At 45.2% G+C, this 22,471-nt stretch overlaps 1 protein-coding gene across 8 annotated transcripts in view; it reads right to left on the reverse strand.

Moving 5' to 3' along the window:
- The window catches only part of AMBRA1 (autophagy and beclin 1 regulator 1), a 198,170-nt gene that overhangs the window by 93,245 nt on the left and 82,454 nt on the right, over positions 1-22,471 (reverse strand). For 7 of the 8 annotated variants that reach the window (XR_013346346.1, XR_013346347.1, XM_077818615.1 and 4 more), the window contains 2 exons: positions 20,798-20,881; positions 20,031-20,131 (listed from right to left, as the gene is read on the reverse strand). Coding sequence is in view for 6 of the 8 variants with exons in the window: in XM_077818615.1 (XP_077674741.1) it covers positions 20,031-20,131; positions 20,798-20,881 (185 nt within the window). In the remaining 2 variants the exon portion in view is untranslated. The remainder of the gene's footprint in view (positions 1-20,030; positions 20,132-20,797; positions 20,882-22,471) is intronic. The other variant, XM_077818616.1, reaches the window with a different exon arrangement.

Consider the following 22,471-nt stretch of genomic DNA (forward strand, 5'->3'; position numbering starts at 1 on the left):
TGACTGCCCATTTGTCTGCTTTACCCACAATCATCTTCTCAACTTCTTCCATATTGTCCTCAGTGCACAGAATGCCACACTTGAACCCACTCCCTCAAATCTCTCCTTAACGCAAATACCTACCATAATGTCTTTAAGAAAAAAGGGGTTGAGAGGAAGTCTGGTGCAGCTGAAATGATATCACTATATGTAATTTTAGATGTAAACAAAATGTATTTGAATCCCTTTCCCCCACCTACCTCATCTTAGGGCTCATCTACACAGGGAATTCAAAGGGAAGTTAGTGCAAAATAGTTAGGGTGTGAATTTAAAGCATGATAGCAATTCTGCATTAACTCTCTGTGTGGACACTCTTATTCCTTGCTAAGCACGCCTTTCGTATGATTTAAGTTAATCTGCTTTGGAAGTGGATACATCTAAACTGCACAAAGGCAGTTTAGTTACAAGTAAGTATGTCCCCATGGGGAATTAGGCTATGTCTACACGACAGCTTATGTCGACATAACTTATGTCGCTCAGGGGGTGAATAAATCACCCCCAGAGCAACGCAAGTTACACCCACATTAGCACCGGTGTGGACAGCTGCTATGGCGGTGGGAGAACTTCTCCCGCTGACATAGCTTCTGCTCATAGGGGCAAGAGTAGTTAAGCTGATGGGAAAGCTCTCCCCCGTTGGCTTAGAGCAGCTACATTAGAGAGCTTACAGCGGCACAGCTGTGCCACTGTAAACTCTCTAGTGTAGCCATATCCTAAGTATATAATAGCTATTCAGCAACAGCTATTCTAGGCTTTCCTCCTAGCCCTAAGATTGTAAACTCCTTGAAAGAATGAGGTGTTCACACAGTGTCCAGCACAAAGGAATCCAGAACCTCACTAGGGCCTCTATGACCTATACAGATGATGTTCTGGATCCTCATTTAGACGGAACATTAAGTTCACTCTCCTCGTGCTAGATACTCATTACTTGCAACAGTTTTAATACAGAAGCTTCCCTTTGCTTTTGTTTGTGTTTTGGAAGGAGACCCGTAGCCTGATTTACTCCCCTGGCTCTGCCCTTGCCAAGACCTTTTTCCAAACAACTCCAGCCTCTGAACATAAAGGATGATCTTACTAGTGACACACTCCAGGACTTGTCTGCAGCATTGTAGCTGTGTTAGTCTCAGGATGTTAAAGACAGAAGGTGGGTGAGGGAATACCTTTTATTAGACCAACTTCTGTTGGTGAGAGAGACAAGCTTTCGAGCTTACACAGAGCTCTTCTACAAGTATGGGAAATATATTAAGTGTCAGAGATAAATACAAGGTGGAACACATTGTTTAGCACAGTGGCTCTCAACCTTTCCAGACTACTGTGCTCCTTTCAGGAGTCTGATTTGTCTTGAGTACCCCAAGTTTCACCTCACTTAAAAACTGCTTGCTTACAAAATCAGACTTAAAAATACAAAAGTGTCATAGCACACTACTGAAAAATTGCTTACTTTCTTTTTTTACCATGTAATTATAAAATAATCAATTGGCATATAAATATTGTACTTACAATTCAGTGTATAGTCTATAGAGCAGTATAAACAAGTCATCATATGACATTGTAGTTTGTACTGACTTTGCTAGTGCTTTTTATGTAGCCTGTTGTAAAACTAAGCAAGTATCTAGATGAATTTATGTGCCCTTGGAAGACTTCTACATACCTGTACCCCTGGTTGAGAACCACTGGTTTAGCATAAGCAGTTAATATGTATTTCAAGGGAACATCGAAGTGAAGTGGCCTAATAAATACCTCTCAAGTCATAAGGTAGAAAAGAAAACAAAAAGCTGGTGTGTGAGGGGGTGTTAAGTGGGTTAGAGATTGTTGTAATAAGCCATAAATCTAGTGTTTCTATTCAGTCTATGATTTTTAATATCTAGCAAAGTTATGAATTTAAGCTCCCAGGGAGTTTAATGGATGTGTGTTAGAAATCTATGAGGGAGTTTAAGTCATCTGTCCAAAAGATGAAAATATCTCAGGTATATCATTGGTTCCATGGTGCATATTTTCATCTTCTTGACAGATAACCTAAACTCCCTCAGATTTCCACCACAACTTCAACAACCACTTCTCATCCATTAAACGCCCGAACTCCCACACACTAGCATTAACTCCCTCGACACCACGATCAGCTTTAGCAATGGAACCCTGCAGACAACTATATACAAGAAACCCACAGATCACCGCACCTTTTCTCTCTCAACAGTCCAATACGATAAATTACCTCTCCCACCTTGACACTACATGACCTTAATCTATTTAGCTTAACAAAGAGAAGGTTAAATGGTGATTTAATCAGTCTATAAATACCTACCTAGGTAAACACATCTTTGATAATGGGCTCTTTAATCTACAAGACTATAACAAGATCCTGTGGTTGAAAGTTGAAGCTAGATAAATTCAGACTGGAAAAATAAGGGGCGATTTTTTAACAGTGAGGTTAATTAACCATTGCAACAATTTACCAAGGATTGTCGTGGATTCTCCATCACTGGACATTTTAAAATCAAAATAGGATGTTCTTCTATAAAAGATATCCTCTAATTCAAACAGGAATTAATTCAGGGAACTCCTCTGGCCTGTGTTATACTGCAGACCAGACGATCACAATGGTGCCTTCTGGTTTTATAATCTAGGGGTAAGAATGGTTCCCTTCCAGATTAGGGTACAGTAACAAACAGTTTCTAGGGTTAGTTGAAGGGGAAAGATGCAGGCAAGTAGCAATCAATATTTACAGGACCCCTTAGCTTACATCCATCATCCTGAAACTCAGAACCTTGATGCTCAGTTATTGTCTTGGTGGCTTTGAAATGCAAGAGCTGATGCCTAATGACATCTGCATCCATTACATGCCTTTTCGCTCACCTAATTCCCTCTAACATTTAAAACAAACTCCAGGACTGCAGTCAGAAAGATGTGGTGTTCTATACAGCCAAATTTACACAAGAAAGGGAGTCTATAATCAACACTCTGAACCGTGATTATAGCACCCAATGTGGCCACTGTGTAGCAGTAGAGATTTGGTGGTGTCCTGCATTCTGATGCCCCAGGCTAGATGGGAAATCTCTGTCTGAGGCTGGCCCAGGCTGGACCCTCAGTCCTTAGGTAAATCTGGTTCAGAGATTCCTAAATTAATCTTTGAATATAAATTTTTACTATTCTCTCCTGGCGGCACACCTATAGCACATTGCCACAAGCCCTAAAGCCCACTGTCAGAATTCACAGCCTCTTTGCACACTACCTTCCAGGGGGTTCCACTCTGTCCCTCCTCCTATGAAATCTGAAGACTGTGGGTGATGTCCTATTTTTAAAAGGCCCAGCAAGTTATGAGAAAGTACATTTATGGCTGACTAAGTGAGCTTTACCACCCACGGAAAGAGACACAGCCCCAAGGGGCCCTCACCGCCCACAGAGAGATGAGCACTGCCGCAAAACCTTACCCCTTCTAGCATACTGATATCCAAGAATACATCACTTTAACAATGCACGGAGAAAGAGCAAGCAATAAGCTTGTGAACTTTTTCATCTCTCCAAGGCTCACCTCTTGCCATGCTGAATCTCAGGCCAGCACCAAGTCAGGGCGTGCTTCTGTGAAACTCCATATTTGTGCGTACACAGCTCCCTGATCACCATTTGCTGGGGAATCAAGCCCGCCTGCAGGTTGTGACATGATGTAGAAAGCCACTTGGGCCTCTCCTGTGTTAAGCTCACCTTGCAAGTTTGCTTCACTCTGTGACAATGTTCCCCAAATGTTTCATTATGGTATCCTTCTCCCTTTAACTGCCTTCCACTTGAGTACCATGGCAGAATAGCTTAGCCACCCATTGCTTGCAATGCTCTTTCCAGTATGCCTCTGTGTAAGACACCCAGTTCTTTTGCTCAAGACCCAGACTGCTCCTTTAATCTTCGTATCCTACAGAGTACCTGCAGTTTCATTTCAGACTTGGGGACTCACCTTTTCTACTACAGACGAGTGCTTACTATATAACCCTTGTCTAAGGCTATGTCTACACTGCCACTTATGTCGCTCAGGGGTCTGAATATTCCACTCCCTGAGACACAAAAATTAAGCTGGCAAAAGCGCTCATGTGCACAGCGCTATGTCGGTAGGAGAGCTTCTCCCGCTGACATATCCCTGCGAGTAGCGTAACCTTTTTTTTTTTTTTTTTTTTAATGTCAACGGGAGAGCTCTCTCCCGTTGGCACAGAGCATCTTTACTACACCTGTGCCACTGCAGCGCACGTGTTGACTGAACCGCTGTACGTGTAGATGTACATTCATGGATTTTTAAGGTCAGACGGGACCATTATGATCACCTAGTTGGACATCCTGCAGAACAGGCCATAGAATCTCTTCTGCATCAACCTCATAACTTGTGATGGTGCAATAGCAAATCTTTTAGAAAGACATCAAATCTTGATTTAAAGACTGCAAGTGATAAAGACTCAACTATGTCCCTAGGTAAGTTGTTCCAATGGTAAGCTACCATAACATGGGTGTACAGTACCTAGCACTATGAGGCCCTGATCGATAACAGAGGACCCTCTGGTCTTCCATAATACAAAGGATCAGCACCACCACTCAAAAACATGCACCTTATTTTAAGGTTGAATTTGTCCAGCTTCAGCTTCAAGGCACTGGATCTTATGATTTTTGCGTGTTAGACTAAAGACCGCTCTATCAGAAATTTTCTCCCCGTGTTGGTGTGACACCCTGGCACCCCAATATTCACCACGGTCATGTAATTAGGATATGTTTTGTATAAAGTATGCTTTGTGAGGTATCATTCTAAAAGTCTTGATCCGCTCAACATTATTATCTCATTGGATTGCATGTGCTATCATCGTAAGTTTGGCTATGTATGTATTACAGAAACATGCTGTGAGGTTGAACACACCCACAAGCAGCCTCTCAGATACAACAGTAAAAAGGCCAAACAATGTTAATGGCTTATTGAGGAAATGCACATAAGCACAAAGGACTTGGAGTGGCTGGCTCACTAGAAAAACAATCTTCCTTCTCTTGATATTGATACCTCCTCATCAATTATTGGGAGTGGACCACAACCACTCTGACTGAACTGGCCATGTCAACACTGGTTCTCCACTTGTAAGGTAACTCCCTTCTCTTCATGTGCCAGTATATTTATGCCTGTCTCTGTAACTTTACTCCATGCATCTGAAGTGGGGTTTTTTATCCACGAAAGCTTATGCCCAAATAAATCTGTAAGTCTTTAAGGTGCCACCAGACTCCTCGTTGTTTTTGTGGATACAGACTAACATGGCTAACCCTCTGATACAAGCACAAGGATTACCCCAGGAACTGTGTACAATGGAAACATCTCAGAGATAGCACTACACAATTGGAACTGTTTGACCCAGGTCACAGCAAGAGAGCTTTCCAACAAATGGGAAGAAGATATAAAAGGGGGAAAATGACATTCGGGGGGAACCTCACTCTCCCTACACTACCACACCTGGAAACACCTGAGGAATAAAGATTGAACAGTGGGGAAGTGATTGTCCCAGGCTAGAGGGATTTCTAGCCTGTGTATGAAAACCTGGGAAACCCAAGCTGCAAAGCCAAGGCAGCTTGTGCCTTAAGAATCCATCAGCCTGTTTATCACTCAGGATGAGAATTTGCTAATTCATATCCTACCTATCTAGAATGTTAAGTTCAGTTCATGGTTTTGTTTATTTATTAGGTAATCTGCTTTGATCTGTTTGCTATCACTTAAAATCTATCCTTTTGTAATTAATAAACTTATTTTATGTTTTAATCCAAACCAGTGTGTGTTTGGCTAAGGTGTCTAGGGAAAATCTCAGCTTGGTTACCACAAGCGTGCATGGTCCTCTTCACAGTCAGGGAGACACAGACTGAGAGTTAAACCCATACACTGGCCAGATTTGACCAGGACAGGACAGTACTGCTCTGGAGTCCTAGGTTTGGAGGCTGGTGGTTAGAGAGCCTGCACGTGACTGCAGCTGGGTGTCCCCCTACCTGTGTGAATGCTGGTGAAAGTGCAAGTTTGGAGGGCTTTGCAACTTGTCACAGCAGCACAGTGTGAGATGGAGCCCAGGCTGGTGGATCAGAGGGCTCAGTGGTATCCCAGTTCCAGGTGGCACTCTGGGGGGAACCTGTCACAGTTGGTACTTACATACTGATCAAGTCACTTCTTAAGAAGCTCATTGTATTAAGCTAATTAAAGAAAAGACTAAGTGTGTGACTTAACCAGGTTTTAAGAACATAAGCACTGCCATACTGGATCAGACCAAATGGTCTGTCTAGCCCAGTATCCTGTCTCCAGCAGTGGCCAGTGCCAGAGGTTCAGGGGGAGTGTACAGAACAGGGTAATTGGAGTGATCCACCCCATCTTCCTCTCCCAACTTTCAGCAGTCAGAGGTTTAGGGTTGCCCCAAGCATGGGGTTACATTCCTGATCATCTTGGCTAATAGTCACTGATGGATCTATACTCCATGAACTTATCTAGTCCTTTTTTGAACCTAAGTACACTTTTGGACATCCCACGGGAATGAGTTACATAGGTTAATTGTGCGTTGTGTGAAAAAGTACCTTCTCTTGTTTGTATTAAACCTGCTGCCTATTAAATTTCACTGGGTGAGCCCAGTTTTTTGTACTGCGTGAAAGGGTAAAGAGTTCTTTATTCACTTTTCCCAAATCATTCATGATTTTATAGACCTCAATCCTATCCCTTCCATAGTCATCTCCTTTGTAAGATGAACAGCCCTAATCTTTTCAGTCTCTCCTCATATGGAAGCCATTCCACACCTTTAATCATCTTTGTTGCCTTTCTCTGAACATTTTCCAGCTCCATATCATCTTTTTTTGAAGTGAGGGACTGGACACAGTATTCAATGTGTGGCACACCATGGATTTCTAGAGTGAAATTATATTTTCTGTGGTTTTCTATCCGTTTCTTAATAGTTGTTAACATTCTGTTAGCTTTTTTGACCACTGCTGCACATTGAGCTGAAGTTCTCAGATAACTACCCGGGGAGACTCCAAGATATTTCTTGAGTGGAAACAGCTAATTCACACCCCATCATTGTAGGTGTGCAGTTAAGATGATTTTTTCCCAATATGCACTACTTTGTACTTCTCAGTGGTGAATTTCATCTGCCATTTTTTTGACAAGTCATCCAGTTTTGTGAGATCGCTCTAACTCTTTGCAGTCAGCTTTTGACTCAGCTATCTTGAATAATTCTGAATCATCCAGAACTTGAATCATTCTTATAACTCTTTTATGATCTTTCCAATTTTTTAACATTCTTCTGAAAGTGTTGACACCAAAACAAGACATCATATTCCAGGAACAGTCTCACTAATGCCATATACAAAGGTAATGCCGCCTCCTTAATCCTCAGTATTCCCATTAATATTTTAAAGGATCATATTCAAACTTAGCCATTTCATCACGATGGAGCTCATGTTCAGTAGACTATCCACAATGACCTGTAAGCCCTTTTCAAAGTCACTGCTTTCCAGAATACAGTCTCCTACATTCTGTGTGACCTACACTCCTTGTTCCTAGATGTATGACCTTGCATTTGATTGTACTAAAACGCATTCAGCCTCATGTTCCAACACTAAGACCAGCAGGGGTGAGGAAATAGGACTTCGGGAGAGACCTCCCCATTGCTATCAATGGGCTGAGATGGCAAATAGTGTACTCCACAAGCCATATCATTGTCTCCAGATGGTGGCCTAGGCCACAGCAGTGGATTTCCACCCAATCCCCAGCCTCTGCCTTCCATGAAAGAGCTTGGCTCCAAGTCACCAAGATTCTAAACAAAAAATGCCTCTAACTGGCTCAACCTGAAACACGCGTTGTCTTTGGCCCAGTGAATAACTCCATTAAAGCAGCTCCCTCTGACAGTCCAAAATCCCTTCGGCTTGCTGCTGACTTGACCTTGCTCAGGACTTTAAACTGAGTAATGCTCTGTTGCTATCTCAGCTGTGCTCTCACAAATAGGCATGGAGGTTAGAGGCCTGAGCTTAGAAGAGCAACAAATTCCTCACATCTCTTTCTGGGAATGTAATCATCACCCCAGCCTTCTTCCCACCAGGATGGCAAGAGTGTAGTTAGTCCAGGGGTGGGCAAACTTTTTGGCCTGATGGCCGCATCGGATTTCCGAAATTGTATGGAGGGCCGGTTAGGGGAGGTTATGCCTCCCCAAACAGCCAGGCATGGCACGGCCCCCGCCTCCTATCCAACCCCCTCTGCTTCTCACCCCCTGATGCCCCCCACCGGGACTTCTGCCCCATCCACACCCCCTGCCTCCCCCGACTGCCCCATCTAACCCCTCCTCTCACTCCTGACTACCCCCCCCGGGACCCCACCCCATCCAACCACCCCTTCTCCCTGACCCCTCACCGCTAACTGCCCCTCGCCACCCCATCCAACCCCTCTCCTTTCTGACTCCCCCCCCCGCAACCCCTGCCCCATACAACCACCTTCTCCCTGTCTCTGACTGCCCCCAGAACCCCCATCCCTGACTGCCCCCTGCCACCCCATCCAACCCCTCCTCTCCTTCCTGACTGCCCCCTGGGACCCCTGCTCCAGCCACCCCTCCCTGTCTCCTGACTGACCCTGGAGCCCCCGCCTCTGATTGCCCCCCCCGCTGTCCCATCCAACTCCTCCTCTCCTTCCTGACTGCCCCACCAGGACCCCTGCCCCCATTCAACCCCCCTGTTCCCCGCCCTCTGACTGCCTCGACCCCATCCACATCCCTGGCCCCTAACCACCACCCCAAACTCCCTTGCCGTCTATCCAACCCCCCCTGCTCCCTTCCCCCTTACAGCGCTGCGTGGGGCACCGGTGGCTGTTGGCGCGGCTGCACCAGGACAGGCAGCTGCGCCACGCAGCACAGAGCACCAGGTCAGGCCGGGCTCTGCAGCTGCAGTGCCCCAGGAGCTCACTGCTCCGTCGCCCAGAGCATTGCGCCGATGGCGCAGTGAGTTGAGGTGGGGAGGGGGGACACACTGAGTCAGGGGGCGGGGGGGAGCGCTAGCCTCCCGGGCCAGGAGGGGCCCGCGGGCCGGATGTGGCCCGTGGACCATAGTTTGCCCACCTCTGAGTTAGCTCCTCAGGGCTCTTTGCTTGGGAGCAACACTCCTTTTCCAGAGCCCTCTTCAGTGGGGGAACAAGGAAGGGCAATGTATGCACACACTTAACAGCAGCTCCTCCCAAGTGGTAGCATAACTATGCTGGAGTGCTGTGGACATTTCCATAACCATTAAAATACAGCCATAGTTAAGGAGACTGGCTTGGAATGCTCTTGTGAGTGGTAACAAAGCTCAGGCAGATCCACCCAACAAGTGCCATATCCCATCTCACTGCTGCTGCACTGTCAGATACTAACAAAATCCTCAGACACTTCCTGGTGTGTTCAGCCATCCAGCATGTTCTATAACAGAGCAGCCTGGAACCATGTTAATTGTGGCAGCCCCACAGAGATGTGAGAATGCTCTGCAATCAGATCCCTCACAGGGGTTCTACAAGAGTCCCAGCAGAATGCCTGAGGGGTTTCCATAATGAAGATCACATGGAGAGGAGGAGACTGTTTTGATCTGGGAGAAGGACTGACTGAAAGGCTCAAGGCGTTGCAAGGTATGCAGTGTTTCTAAAGAGTTCACATCCTTCTGCACAAAGAAGTACCCTGAGACCCTGCATTAAACCCTGCAGCTGCATTAAACACACTGCACAAACAAGCCACACTCCCCTTACGGGTGGATTACCCTGCAGATCTGCTCAGGGTTGAAAAGGAGGCTCTGGCTATGACACTACCCAACCTTATGGTGGCTTCCACAGTCCCAAGGGCAAAAACAAACTGGCAGCTAAAATTGGGAAGAGGCAGCTGAAGCCAGGGACCCAAAAATGACACTCAGAAGTCTCACATAAGTGGAGAAAAGAGTTAGGAAACCTACATAGGAAACCTTCCCAAACATGTGTCTGCTTAAGGTCACACATCACTGCCTGAGAGATGAGGGCAAATGGGGGATCCACTTCTCTATCCATTTGCATATCCTTCCAGGGAGGGCAGATCATACTCTCCTAAACATCTGTCAGTCCAGGGCTAGAGAACATTCAATTAAGATTAGCTTCAGACAGCCCAGAGTTCTCTTTGATAGAGATGCTTCTCCCCTTTTCACAGTTCAAATGTGAACCCAAGTTGCAGTGCTGGGCTGACACTTCTGAGAGGAAGGTCTCAGTTGTATCATGGGGTCAGCAGGTGTGGGATGAGACCACGTCAGAGGAAGTGGGCATCTCTCTGCCAGTAGCAAGACAAGGCTCCTGTAGAAGAGTTGGGAAGTAGAAGTATCCCCCCTGAGAGTCTAGAAGAACAGACTCCCCAAAGCCATTCATAATAAAACGGGACCCAATCAGTCCCTGCTACCTGCCTATTGTAAGGTCAGGTGGTCAAGATGCTTCTGGGAGACTACACCTGAAGAGAGCCTTCGCGATGTTCAGAGCTTCAATCCCAACCCTATTCTGAGCAATTGTGTGTTACACAGGCAGTTTGAAGGAGTCACAGGACATAGCCTTCAAATCACTGGGAGATGCTGGTAACAACAGTAAAAGAATCCAGGGGGCCTGAAACTAGGACGCAGCAAAGTCCTCATGTTAGTGAAGCTGGAGTAGCTTCCTAGAATACTGTTTCCAGGGCAACCAAGCCATCTTCTTATGCTCACTTTCATCACTACAGCAGAAGTGAAAAGTAATTGGGTCAATTATCAAAGCAGCACCAGCCAGAGCACTACCACTAATTGTCCATTTATCAGGGGCTTATAAACAGCTAATTGAAGAGGCACTGGGCTGAAATGTGCCACTTAGGCACACTCATCTGCCCAATATGCCTGAGTACAGCATAAGGTAAGTGAACAAGTAATGGGTAAACTGTGAAGCACTTTGAGATCTACTGAGTTATACCAGAGTTAGAAATAAGAAGGCAGCATGTCTAACAGGTATGATCCAGTATATATAATTTGGATACAGGAGACCTGTGTTCTAGTTCTATCGCTGACATGCGGAGAGACCTTGGGCAAGTCCTTTCCCCTCTCCAAGCCTGTTTCCGTACCAGTATCATGGAGATGACAACATTTACCCACCTTTGTAGAGTACTTTAAGATTTACAGATAAAAACATTAAATAGTTACAGGCAAAGGAGTGGAAGCTTGAAGGGTCCAATACAATGGTAACCTCCTGACTCACTTTATGGCCTTGGGCAAATGATCCAGAATTGCCTCTGTGATCCAGGTTGTTAAATGGGATACGGTACAGTGTCTGGGGTATGGTAACTGAATAGATATTGAGACTTTTACCTTGGTCGCTGATTCCAATCAAGCACAGGCTGAAAGTGATCAAAAGTCATTACTACGGTTAAGATTTTGTCATGGTTATTTTTAGTAAAAGTCTGACAGGTCATGGGCAATAAACAAAAATTCATGGAAGCTGTGACCTGTCTGTCACTTTTACTAAAAATAATGGGCGTGTGTGCGTGCGCACGCGGTGACAGGTGGAGGACTGAAGCCTGAGATAGGGAGGAGATGAGACCCTAAGCCATGTTGCGGGGAGCGGGTGGGGTGTTTGTCCAGCACCTGCCATGACCGCATCTGACAGCGCCAGGGCCGCCCACGGCTGCTGAGAGCTCCAGGGTGCCTTGCCGCCCGTGGCCAATGGCTTGGAGCTCTGGGCTCCCCCCCCTGCCTGCAGCAGCTTGGCCCTCTGGGCTTGGAGCTCTGGGTGCCCCAGATGCTCCTGGTGGCTCAGAGCTCTGGGGCTGGTGGCTTAGAGTGCTGGGGGGGCCCAGACACCAGCAGCAGCTTGGAGCACCAGGGCCAGTGGCTTGGAACTCCGGGGTACCCCTGCCGCAGCTGACAGGTCTGGGGAGAAACTGCTGCAGGGCTGGTGATTGGGAGCTCAGGGATGAGAGGATGAGAGCTGTGGGTTTTTTCCCCTGGCTGGCTGGAGAATGAGAAAAGCTTGTACTACCACTGCTTGCTCTTGGGATAAACAGAGCTGTTCAGTGACTGGGTTGTAAATCTAGCACGCTTCACCAGCACTAAATTCACTCAAATATTTAAAATGTTTGTATCTCTCAACTCAACAGGAAGCCACACGTGGAAACCAAGCTCTCCACTAAAACCAGGATTCAGAGTCCAAGGATACAGACTAACCCTGCCAGCAGGGTCTCTCAAACTCTAACATAAGCTGTTTGTTTTCATCCAAAGGAAATTGTTAAATTCATTGAGCTGCACACGACAGGGCAGATGCTCATTAAGATAAAAGACAAGGTTTATGTGGGTTCTGTGCTTTCAGCCAGTGGACTCCATCTGTAGGTCCTTTGTTGAGTAATAGGACTATCAATAAGCTGGTGTAACCTTTCAGGATTTTAAGAGTGTGGGAAGCTGAGAAAACACACGTGATCCTGTGCTATTTGGCAAACATTGATCTCTTTTCTCCAGGAGTTTTCATGGAACTGAAACTGAAGTGTTTTTCTGTTCTGTTCCTCTGTCAATATCGCGCTGCCAAGCTCAAAGAACAGAATGCTCAGGTAATTGCCGTAGAGCTGGTAAGAGGAGTTCACACAGGCAGACATGGGGCTTTAAGTGTTTGGTGACAGGGGTTAGATTTTCTAGGCATTTATGGATTTTTAAATGGATATCTGAATCTACAATTGCTTCCCACCAGATGCAAAGAATTCAGTTTCTCCCCCACCTTACTTGACAGTGTACTGTTCAAGGTCTGACTCTCAGTGAGGAAGGCTCTGCAAAGAAAGCTGCTGGTCAGAAGTGTTCAGACCGGGGTGGGGGGATGGGAAAGCAAGTAGGCAGTATAAGACTAACACTGCGAACTCCAGGAAGGTGTGCTAAACATCCTTGACTGGGGCAAGACAGACCATGAGGTCATTGCACTAGTTCCCTGGCTGCTCTCTTTGACAGAGACGTTTTTTCTCATTCCATAAAGCAGGTCCTCACCTGAGGAACATGAGCATTTTAGAATGAATGCCTGCTGGCTAGGGCAGAGGGACGATTGCCCAGAGGATTGGAAATAGTATTGTGAGAAGACCAACATCCTTGTGCCACATACCACACTACAAATGGGTTGAGGAGAGGCTATGGAAATAGAAGCCAACTTTTCTCATTTCAAGATACTTCCCTAGCTGGACTGTTCCCATGTGCCACAGGATTCACTTTACAGGCTTTTCCTCAGAGGCACAGTTCCCACCATGAGCTCAGAGTTCATGCTGATTCTCCTATGCATATTGGTTGGATAGGGAAGAACTAGAATCCAGAGGGCCAGTGAGACCCCCTCACCATCCTGCTAAGAGTTTTAAAAGAGCTGACCTGGAAGAACACTAATGTTGTGCAAATATTTAAAAAGGATAAACAGGACAACCCAAGTAATCAATCTGATAGCCATGCTGAGCAAAATAATGGAGCAGTTGATACAGGACTCCATTAATAAAGAATTAAAAGAGGATATAATTAATGTCATCAAATAAATATTTCTAGAGACAGATTGTGTCAAACTAATGACATCTTTTTTAATGAGATTACAAGTTTATAAAAGTGTTTATGTAATAATATTCTTAGTGTTTATGTAATAATATTCTTAGGGCAAGCTTACAGGGTGTGGTAATGTGCTGTACAGGGGGGTACGATTTGGAAGTGCATGAATGTGTTGCTTATTAATTGGTCCACACAGACCCTGCTAGTACCCATTAAAAGTTCTCTAGTGCACTATAACAAACTGCTGCTTGAAACAGCACTACGTTAGAGTGCACTAGGAAACATTTAGTCCGCACCAGCAGGACCAGTGCTGGTCTACATGGGCCAATTAGTGCACAACACAATAGTGTACTTTGGAAATCACGCTCCCTCCCCCCCCCATAGTGTACATTATCCCACTCTGTAGACGTGCCGTTAGGTTTCTGGAAGGCATTTGACTCGGTAATGTACAACATTTTAAGAAACGAGAATAATACAAAACAACATGGCACACATTAAATTGATTATAAACTGGCCGATAGCTCTCAAAACATAAGTTGTTAACTGGGAATCATCATCAAATTGGTGTTTTTCTAGTGGGGCCTGCAGGGATTGATTCTTGGTCCTACTCTATTTAACATTTTTATCAGTGATATGGAAAAAAGAAAAGATCACCACTGAAAGTCTGCAGATGACAAAAAATTAGGGGAATGGGAAATAACGAAGAGGACAGGTCATTGATACAGAGCAATCTTTATCACCAGATAAACTGGGATCAAACTAATGTGCGTTTTAATGTGGTCAAATGTAAAGTCATATCTAGGAACAAAGAATGCAAGCCGTACTTCCAGAATGGGGACTCTATCCTGGGAAGCCACGACTCTGAAAAAGTGGTGGATAATCAGCTGAACATGAACTCCTAGTTCAAAGCTGTGGCCAAAAAGGATAATGCTATCCTTGACTGCATAAACAGGGGTCTATATCGAGCAAGAATACATAGGTTGTATTACCGTTTGGTGTGTCCACAATTCAAAAAGAATGCTGATAACTTGGAGAGGGTTCAGAGAGAAGAGCCATGAGAATGATTGGTAAACATGTCTTACAGAAAAAGGCTTCAAGAGCCCACTCTTCAGCTTAACCTTCTCTTTGTTAAAGCGTGACTTAAAGCACAGTCTGTAGGTATCTACATGGGGAACAGACGTGTGAAAATAGAGAGTTCCTCAGTGTCAGATGTAACAAGTTCCACAGTCCTCAGATACAGATGTAACAAGATCCTATGTCTGGATGCTGAAGCTAGACAATTCAGACTAGAAATAAGGGGCAACTTTTTAACAGTGAAGGTAATTTACCATGTGTTACGGTGGATTCCCCATCACTGAAATGTTTAAATCATGACATGGTATTTTTCTAAGAGATACGTTCTAGTTCAAAGAGGAATGAATATAGAGAAGCCCCATGGCCTATGTAATGCAGAAGGTCAGGCTAAGGGCTTGTCTACACTACACAGCTTTTAGCGACAAGACTGTGTCAACACAGCCTTGTTGCTAAAGGTCAGCGTGTGCGAATGCTCTCTGCCGGTATTTTGTCCACACTTTTGCGGACAAAATACTTACAGCCCGAGAGCAGCGTTAGCTTTGTCGGTAGGAGTGACAAAGCCGCATTCACACTGCCACTTGTGTCAGCAAAACTTTTGTCTTTCACGGGGGGGCCTTTTTTAAGTATCCGTGAAAGACAAAAGTTTTGTCGACAACATCACAGCGTAGACAAGCCCTAGATCACGATGGTCCCTTCTGGCCTTATAATCTATGAGAATCTTTTTCCGGATTGCTGCAAAGCCAAGCTGGTTCAGCACTGATATTTCAAAGGTGTTCAGTGACCAATTGGCATGTCTCATTCAGAAGGCGTTTCCCTTCTGAAGTGGTTGGCAATGGAGAAAGCAAAAGAACTACACAGGCCTTTCCTGCCTAGAGGATCGGACGCAAGTCTGTGGGAGATGGGCATTCCTGGAAGAGCCATAAGATTTCCATACATGGGGTGTAAACATCTGAAGGATTTAGAGATTAATAAATTCATCTCCCACTTCCCTTTCATCTATAAACTCATTCAATTTGCAGACAGGACCTCATCTCCTCCAACTCCATCCTAGACTCTCTCCTATCTGGCTTCCTCCCATTGCGCTCCACTGAAACCACTCCCATCAAAGTCTAACGACCTCTTTCTAGCCAAAGCTAAGAACCCGTACTCCACCCTCACCCTAATTGACAGTCAGCTGCCTTCAACTGTGTTCTTCTTGGAATCCTGTCCTCCCTGGTCTTCCATGACTCTTCCCTCTCCTGGTTCTCCTCCTACCTCTGTAATTAATCTTTCAACACGTCCTCCATAGGTTCCTCCTCATCCCCTCTTCAAGGGCTCCATGCGGGACCAATGACAGACTCTTTCCTTTCTCCTGCTACACCTTATCTCTGATTTATCTTATCCACAAACAAATTAAACTACCATTTCTATGCTGATGAGTCACAGCTCTACCTCTCTACTGCAGACTAGTTTCCTTCTGTCCAAACTAAAATCTGACATTTTGTGGATGTCTAACCATCAGCTCAAGTGAAACGTGGCTAAAATTGTTCTTCCTCTCCAAGCCCATCCTACCACCTCCCTTCTTAATCACGGTGGACACCACCTCCATCCTGCCTGTTAACTCAGGCCTGTAACATGGGTGTTACCTTCAATTTGGACCTCTCTGTAGGTTCTCACACCCAGGCTGTCTCTAAATTTTGTCGATTCTTTCTGCATGAAACCTCTGAGATACAGTCTTTTCTGTCTATCCACAAAGCTAATACTCCTGTACAAGAATCATCTCACATCTCAATTACTGCAAAAATTTTTCTTTGGCCAAATGCAGTCTTACCCTACTCATATCCATTCAGAATGCTGCTGCAACGATCATTCTCTTACCCCATCACTTTGAACATGTCATCCCTCTTTCTGAATCCCTCCACTGGATCCTCCTTTTCTATCACATCAAACATAAGCTGCTTGTCTTCACTTTCAAGGCCCTTCATAGTCAATCCCAGGGGTTCTCAAACTGGGAGTCAGGACCCCTCGGGGGTTGCAAGGTTATTACATGGGGGGGGTCGCAAGCTGTCAGCCTCCACCCCAAGCCCCGCTTTGCCTCCAGCATTTATAATGGTGTTAAATATATAAAAAAGTGTTTTTAATTTATAAGGCGGGGGGGGGGGGGGGAGGGTTACACTCAGAGGTTTGCTATTTGAAAGGGGTCACCAGTACAAAAGTTTGAGAATCACTGGTCAATCCCCACCTCAGTTATCTCTCACTCGCTACTGAAATGTAGACTCCTGCCTCTGAAGCCCTCTCCAACCCCCCCTTTTCTTTTCTTACATTTTTCAAACAAGCACATTTGTGCTTTCTCTCATGCTGCCCTCACATGTGGAAGAAGCTCCCCATAAACATCCACAGAGCTACCTCATTATCCACCTTAAAATTCTTCTCTGCCAGAACACCTACAAAAAACTTAACAGTTAGGCATCTGGTGCATCGAGACCACTGCCTATCATGCTGACCAATACTGTCTCATTGTTTCCTTGATTTTCTGGTCTATCTGTCCATAGCCATCTGTGGCCTCTTGTCTTGGCTCTTAGATTGTAAAAACTCTTTGGGCAAGTCTACACAGCAATTCAATTCTTGCAGCTGGCCAGGGTCAGCTGACTTAGGCTCACAGGGCTCAAGCTACAGGGTTGTAAAATTGCGGTGTAGACATTTGTGCTCAGGCTGGAATCCAACCTCTGGGACCCATGATGGGGAAGGGTCTTTTATTCTAGTGTAGACATACCTTTTGGGGCAGGGACATTCTTTTGTTCTTTGTTTGTACAGTACCTAGCACAATGGGGTTCTGGCCCTTGACTAGGCCTCCTAGATGCTACAACAACAAATAGGCAGGGTCTTGGGTATTAACTGGTCAAGAAATTTGCACAGAATCCACCCCATTCCGGGACAGTGTTTCAGAATATAAGTTTCAGAGTTTTCACAAAAAAAAGTATGCTCCAAGCCTTCCATACTTGATCCAAATATAAACCCAATGCAGTGTGGCCTTCCCAAGTCAGCAGGCATCCTGAAACAATAACTCTGAGCAGTGTGAACTGGTCTTTTATCTCAAATATTAAATTTCAGAGCTAATACTCTGTTGTGTTAACACTCAGCTATTTCACTGCTAATCATTTTAGCAAAAATGAGTGAATATGCTTATTCCACAACTCCAGGCTCCCTCCAGTTCCAAAAGCCCCCTGTGCCTACAGTTAAGTTTCGACCTCCACCAATTTCTATAATGCAGTTACTTGTTAACACTTAAATCTGTGGCATGTCAAAAACTGAAAATGAGGAGGGAGTAAAATAAACTGAATTCAATATTAAAACAAACACCACAAGGGGCCACTGCATGGATGGGATGTAGCATTTCAATAAAAATCATTCAATAAAAACTTCACTGTGGAAGTTACTTGGATTTGCAGCACAATTTCCAGTCTGATGCACTGGAACACTGAAGAAACCAAGGGGCCTTGCCATAGAATTTAGATCCATCTTGCCATGGAGTAGACTGGGATGGACCTTGGTCATTGGGAGATTTAGTGGAGGAGCTGTAAACACCTTGCTTGCTTAGCTTAATGAAGTCTCTGTGATAGGGTGCTGCAGTTTTTACATCTGAATTGTGGGGGTTACGTTTTCTGCACTGAGAGGGGCTTGGGCTCTTGGACTGGGTTACTCTCCATCAGAACATCATGAAGGAAGAGGAAGTAGAATACTAAAAGGAATCATTGGAAGCCAGGAGCACACTGACTGAGTATCTTAAAGCTAAATGCCAGGAAAAGATAGAATGCTCCTCAGCTGCTGGGAAAGAGGTGCTGTGCAGGGAGGGCTGAAGGCAGATGTCTCCAACAAAGCCCGACTACAGAAGAGTTCTGCAGTGTTGCCTGGCAGCAAGTAATTATCTGCTAGTGAGCTGTTTCCAGAAGCAGACAGCCAAATTCCACACAAGCAACAGTCATGAGGAAAGTATGTGCATCAGCTAAATGCTACAAGCTGGCTTCCCTGCTCATCAGGTAGTGGGATGGAGGTGCTCCACAGCCTGTGCTTTGGCTGCTCTTGCAATTGTTGCGACAGGATGACTAGGAGGCAAGTGAGATACAAAGATCTGGAGACATTTCTGGATTTTACAGATGACAATGAGGTTTTAAAAGGCTACGCTGGCACACTATACTATATAGCCACGCAAAATACTGTGAAAGTAGAATGAATTATATTTAAATTATAATTCATTAAAGAAATGCTGCTTGAAAGGTTTGTTGAAATATAGTTGTCAGGAAGAGAAACATTAAGGAGTGTGAGACTATGGGTCCTCAAACTAATTAACTTAGAGCTTCTACTGAGCTAGGAGATTGGTAAACGTTAGTCTGCAAATAAGATATATATGTATATTTGTCAGTTTCTCTTCCTTTTGTCTCTTATGTTAAATTGGCTTTGGCTTATCTGTATAAATAAGTTAGTTTGAGCTTTTGCAGGGGGCTCACATATCTGGGTGCATTGGCAAAGTGCTTTGCTAATAAACAGAGTGATCTGACAAATTCTGTGAGCCTTGAATCTGACTTTGACAATACACAGGCTCTCCCCACACAGGTAACCTCTGCCTGAACACACCACAGTGAGAGAGAAAGACTAGATGGGAGACCACGCTCCTTCCAGGGGGGTTTTATGCCTTTCCCACATGTGCCCCATTGCCAATAGTAGCAGCAGCCAATGGATCTCCATCTGGCAGGTACATAGATAGACCTTCCCTTATGCAAAAAAGTCTCTCCACTGCTGGTACTGATCACAGAGCAGCTCAAGCGCCACCAAGAAGCACTCTCAAGAATTATACCATCTATCATATAAAACTGTTTCATTCACTGGCTGCCAAAGCCCCACTCCTCTTCCATTCCACCCCCGCCTGCCCTTTAAGGCTCCTGTATGCTGTGGCAGCCAAGGTTTTAACACGCACTTATTAGGATCTTAATTGAATCCCGCGCTCCCTTGTGAGTGGCTTGCCAGCCGGAACATGAACAAGGCACCCTATAATTCAATTAGAAGGACCTGCAGCAAGCTGATCATTAGGCTGTCAGATTGCTTTAAAAAAAAAAAAATCAGATTGGGGAGGGAATTAAACATCAGGAGAATTATTAAATTCCCCCTTCCTTAGGGAAACCTCAGCACAGAGCCTAATATGCACTCAAAGTATGGAATCTGCAACTTCTAGGCACGCATATGAACCCCATCACTATAGTATCTAGTTCCACATCCTCTGCTAGTTCAGGAGCTTTACATACCAGTACCAGGATGGACACACATTTCTCATAGGTTCTTTTTCCAGGCCGACCCACTATGTGCAGACTCTGGAGAGAATTCCACCTAGCACAGGTCACTATATTCCAGAAGGGGTATTTCTTTACCTGCCAAGACCCGGTTAACAGAGGAGTGGGTGGCCAACCCTGGCTGTCCGCGTTCATGGAAAATCCCAGCATAAGGTAAGTACTCTGGCAGCAAGAAACGCCTAAAGAAAGAGAGAGCACGCTGTGAGAAACACCCCACACACTGAGAAAAACCTCGAATGTGTTGCCAGGAAACTTAGACTCTAGTGCAGGAATCCCATCTAATTTTGGCAAGCAGTACTGGGCTCTGGGACCCTAACAGGGGGAAAGGGAGGTCAAAGAGAGGAGCCCAGTTATCTGAGTGCTCCATCCAGCAGAAAAATGGCAGGTCATGGCTCAGGAGCACAAACTCTCCCCTGCACCACCACATGCTCCATCCTGCCAAGATGGAATTGAAGACCTGCTGAGCTATACCAGCAATCTAATCCCCATCTCCTCTCTTCCCTCCTCTTTCATCTTTGACCCAGTATGCTTCCCTGAGAATCCCCATCAGATTTTCTCCTCCCTTCCATTTTGGCTCCACACTACAGCTGTCAATTTCCAGTTAAGGAAGCTCAGGACAGGGCTTTGGGGAATGTGGCTATGAAAGCTAATCACACTAATTTCACCCTCTCTTTTCTAAGAGGAGGGCCAGGCATCCACAAGAGTCCCAGACACTGATAACCTAATTCACATCACATCCGTGCAAGCAACTGAATCTGAGCCTCTGACATGGCAGCAGAGAGCTCTGTTGTAAGTGGCACTGCCAAGCTTCTATCCCAATTTCCAGATGGGTTTACAGGTCTCACCTGGGAACGAAGCGCCCAAGCGATGGTGCAGACATACGGGCGTTCCGGGGAGCTCGGTGCCTTGATCTGTCTCCATTGTCCCTTCAGTAAAACAAAAAATATTGCACATTAAAATATCCACATAATAAGACAAGGCCCCAGGAAAGAAACACCTGCAACCTTAATTTACCACCTTGTGTAATGCCAGAGAGCTCCAGAGGTACCATCAGCCTCCAACATTCTGTATTCCCAAAGCAACTTTCACCAACAGTCTCAAAGTGATTCTCACATACCAAGCCTCTTGTGTTCCATAGTTCATCTCCAGAGGTGCTAGTACAGGACTGTTCCCTGCAGTCTATTCTTCACTGTTTTGTCATGGTCAGCTTTAAATGATTCCATATCCCACAGTGAGTTTTCCCAGATGAGACAGATAAAAGAAAAACAGTCCCAGCTAGGAATTCAACCCCCTCAAAACAACTCATTTCCATCCGGAGCACAAAAGGAGGACTTCAGCTGTTCCTTGAAGAATGGACAAACGATCCCCCTTTTCCTCACCACTCTAGTAAGCCACACAGCTTAATATATTGGAGTAATATGGCAAGGAGGATAGTGAAGAGTCACAAAAGGACCTGGACTCTATCTCTGACTCCAAAATCTGCTCTGCAATGAACTACTGAGGTGGTTCTATTCCCATTTCTGAGAATGACTTGTTGCATGACCTTGGGTAAGTCTGTCCTCTGCCCTGGGTCACAGATCCTTATCTGTAAATGGGGATAATACTTGGCTACCTCCCAGTGAGTTAAGAAGAGAAGCTAATGTTTGCAGAGCACTTTGAAGGCAAGAAGCTTTGAGAGCTACACATCCTCATTCCTAGAGTCTTTGGAATATTAAGTCTCTTTCTGATGCAACAACCCTGGTAGCAGCAAATTCCTAACCCACTCCAGCAAGCTGTGCGTGTAATTTCTTTTTAACAGTAAGCAAGGAAATGTGGGCTGAGAAGGGTCCATTACGTGGCTGTTTCCCACTTATCTGAAGAACCAGGAACAGAAGAGCAGAGGTTGCACTCCACAGCTCGTTAGCATCTTAAACTTTACTTCATCAACATCAAATCTAAAACAAAAGCCCAGAAAAGGAAATCCATCCATTTCTCTCCCCATCTGCCTGAACAGCCTGCAGTCGTAGTGCTTGGCCACATAGCTGGATCTCGGCGCATAATTTACGTGGGACCAGCAGGGCTCCTGAAGTCTGCAAAGGAAAACAAGTTGCTGTATTTGTCTCCCATTGACTAAGAGGCCTCCTGGCCATTAAGAAGCAGATCAATAGCAGAAAGAATGCCGTGGAGTTTTTCCATCAAAGATGATGTATGTCAGCACTCCACTTCATTCTCTTGCCAAAGAGAAAAAAACATCTATTCCCCCCGCCCCCACCACCTGCACCACTCCCCAGTCTCGTCTCACTGTGTGGGGAGGGAGAGAGGAAGAAGCTGTTGAAGAACAGGGAGCAATATGCACAAAGACCACTGCATACAGTTAAAGCTAGTAAAAAGTCAAGACAAATCTGCTTTTTCAAACTCTCAACAAGCCTCAAACCACGCTGGGTGTTTGGCAATCAGCGAAGAGAGGCAAAACTAGCCCGGAGAGAACCCCTTAGACCAGCAACACAGAGACAACCACTGGAGTTAGAAGCTGCTTTTTG

This window comes from Eretmochelys imbricata, chromosome 6, assembly GCF_965152235.1.
Source record: "Eretmochelys imbricata isolate rEreImb1 chromosome 6, rEreImb1.hap1, whole genome shotgun sequence".
Classification (NCBI taxonomy): domain Eukaryota; kingdom Metazoa; phylum Chordata; order Testudines; family Cheloniidae; genus Eretmochelys; species Eretmochelys imbricata.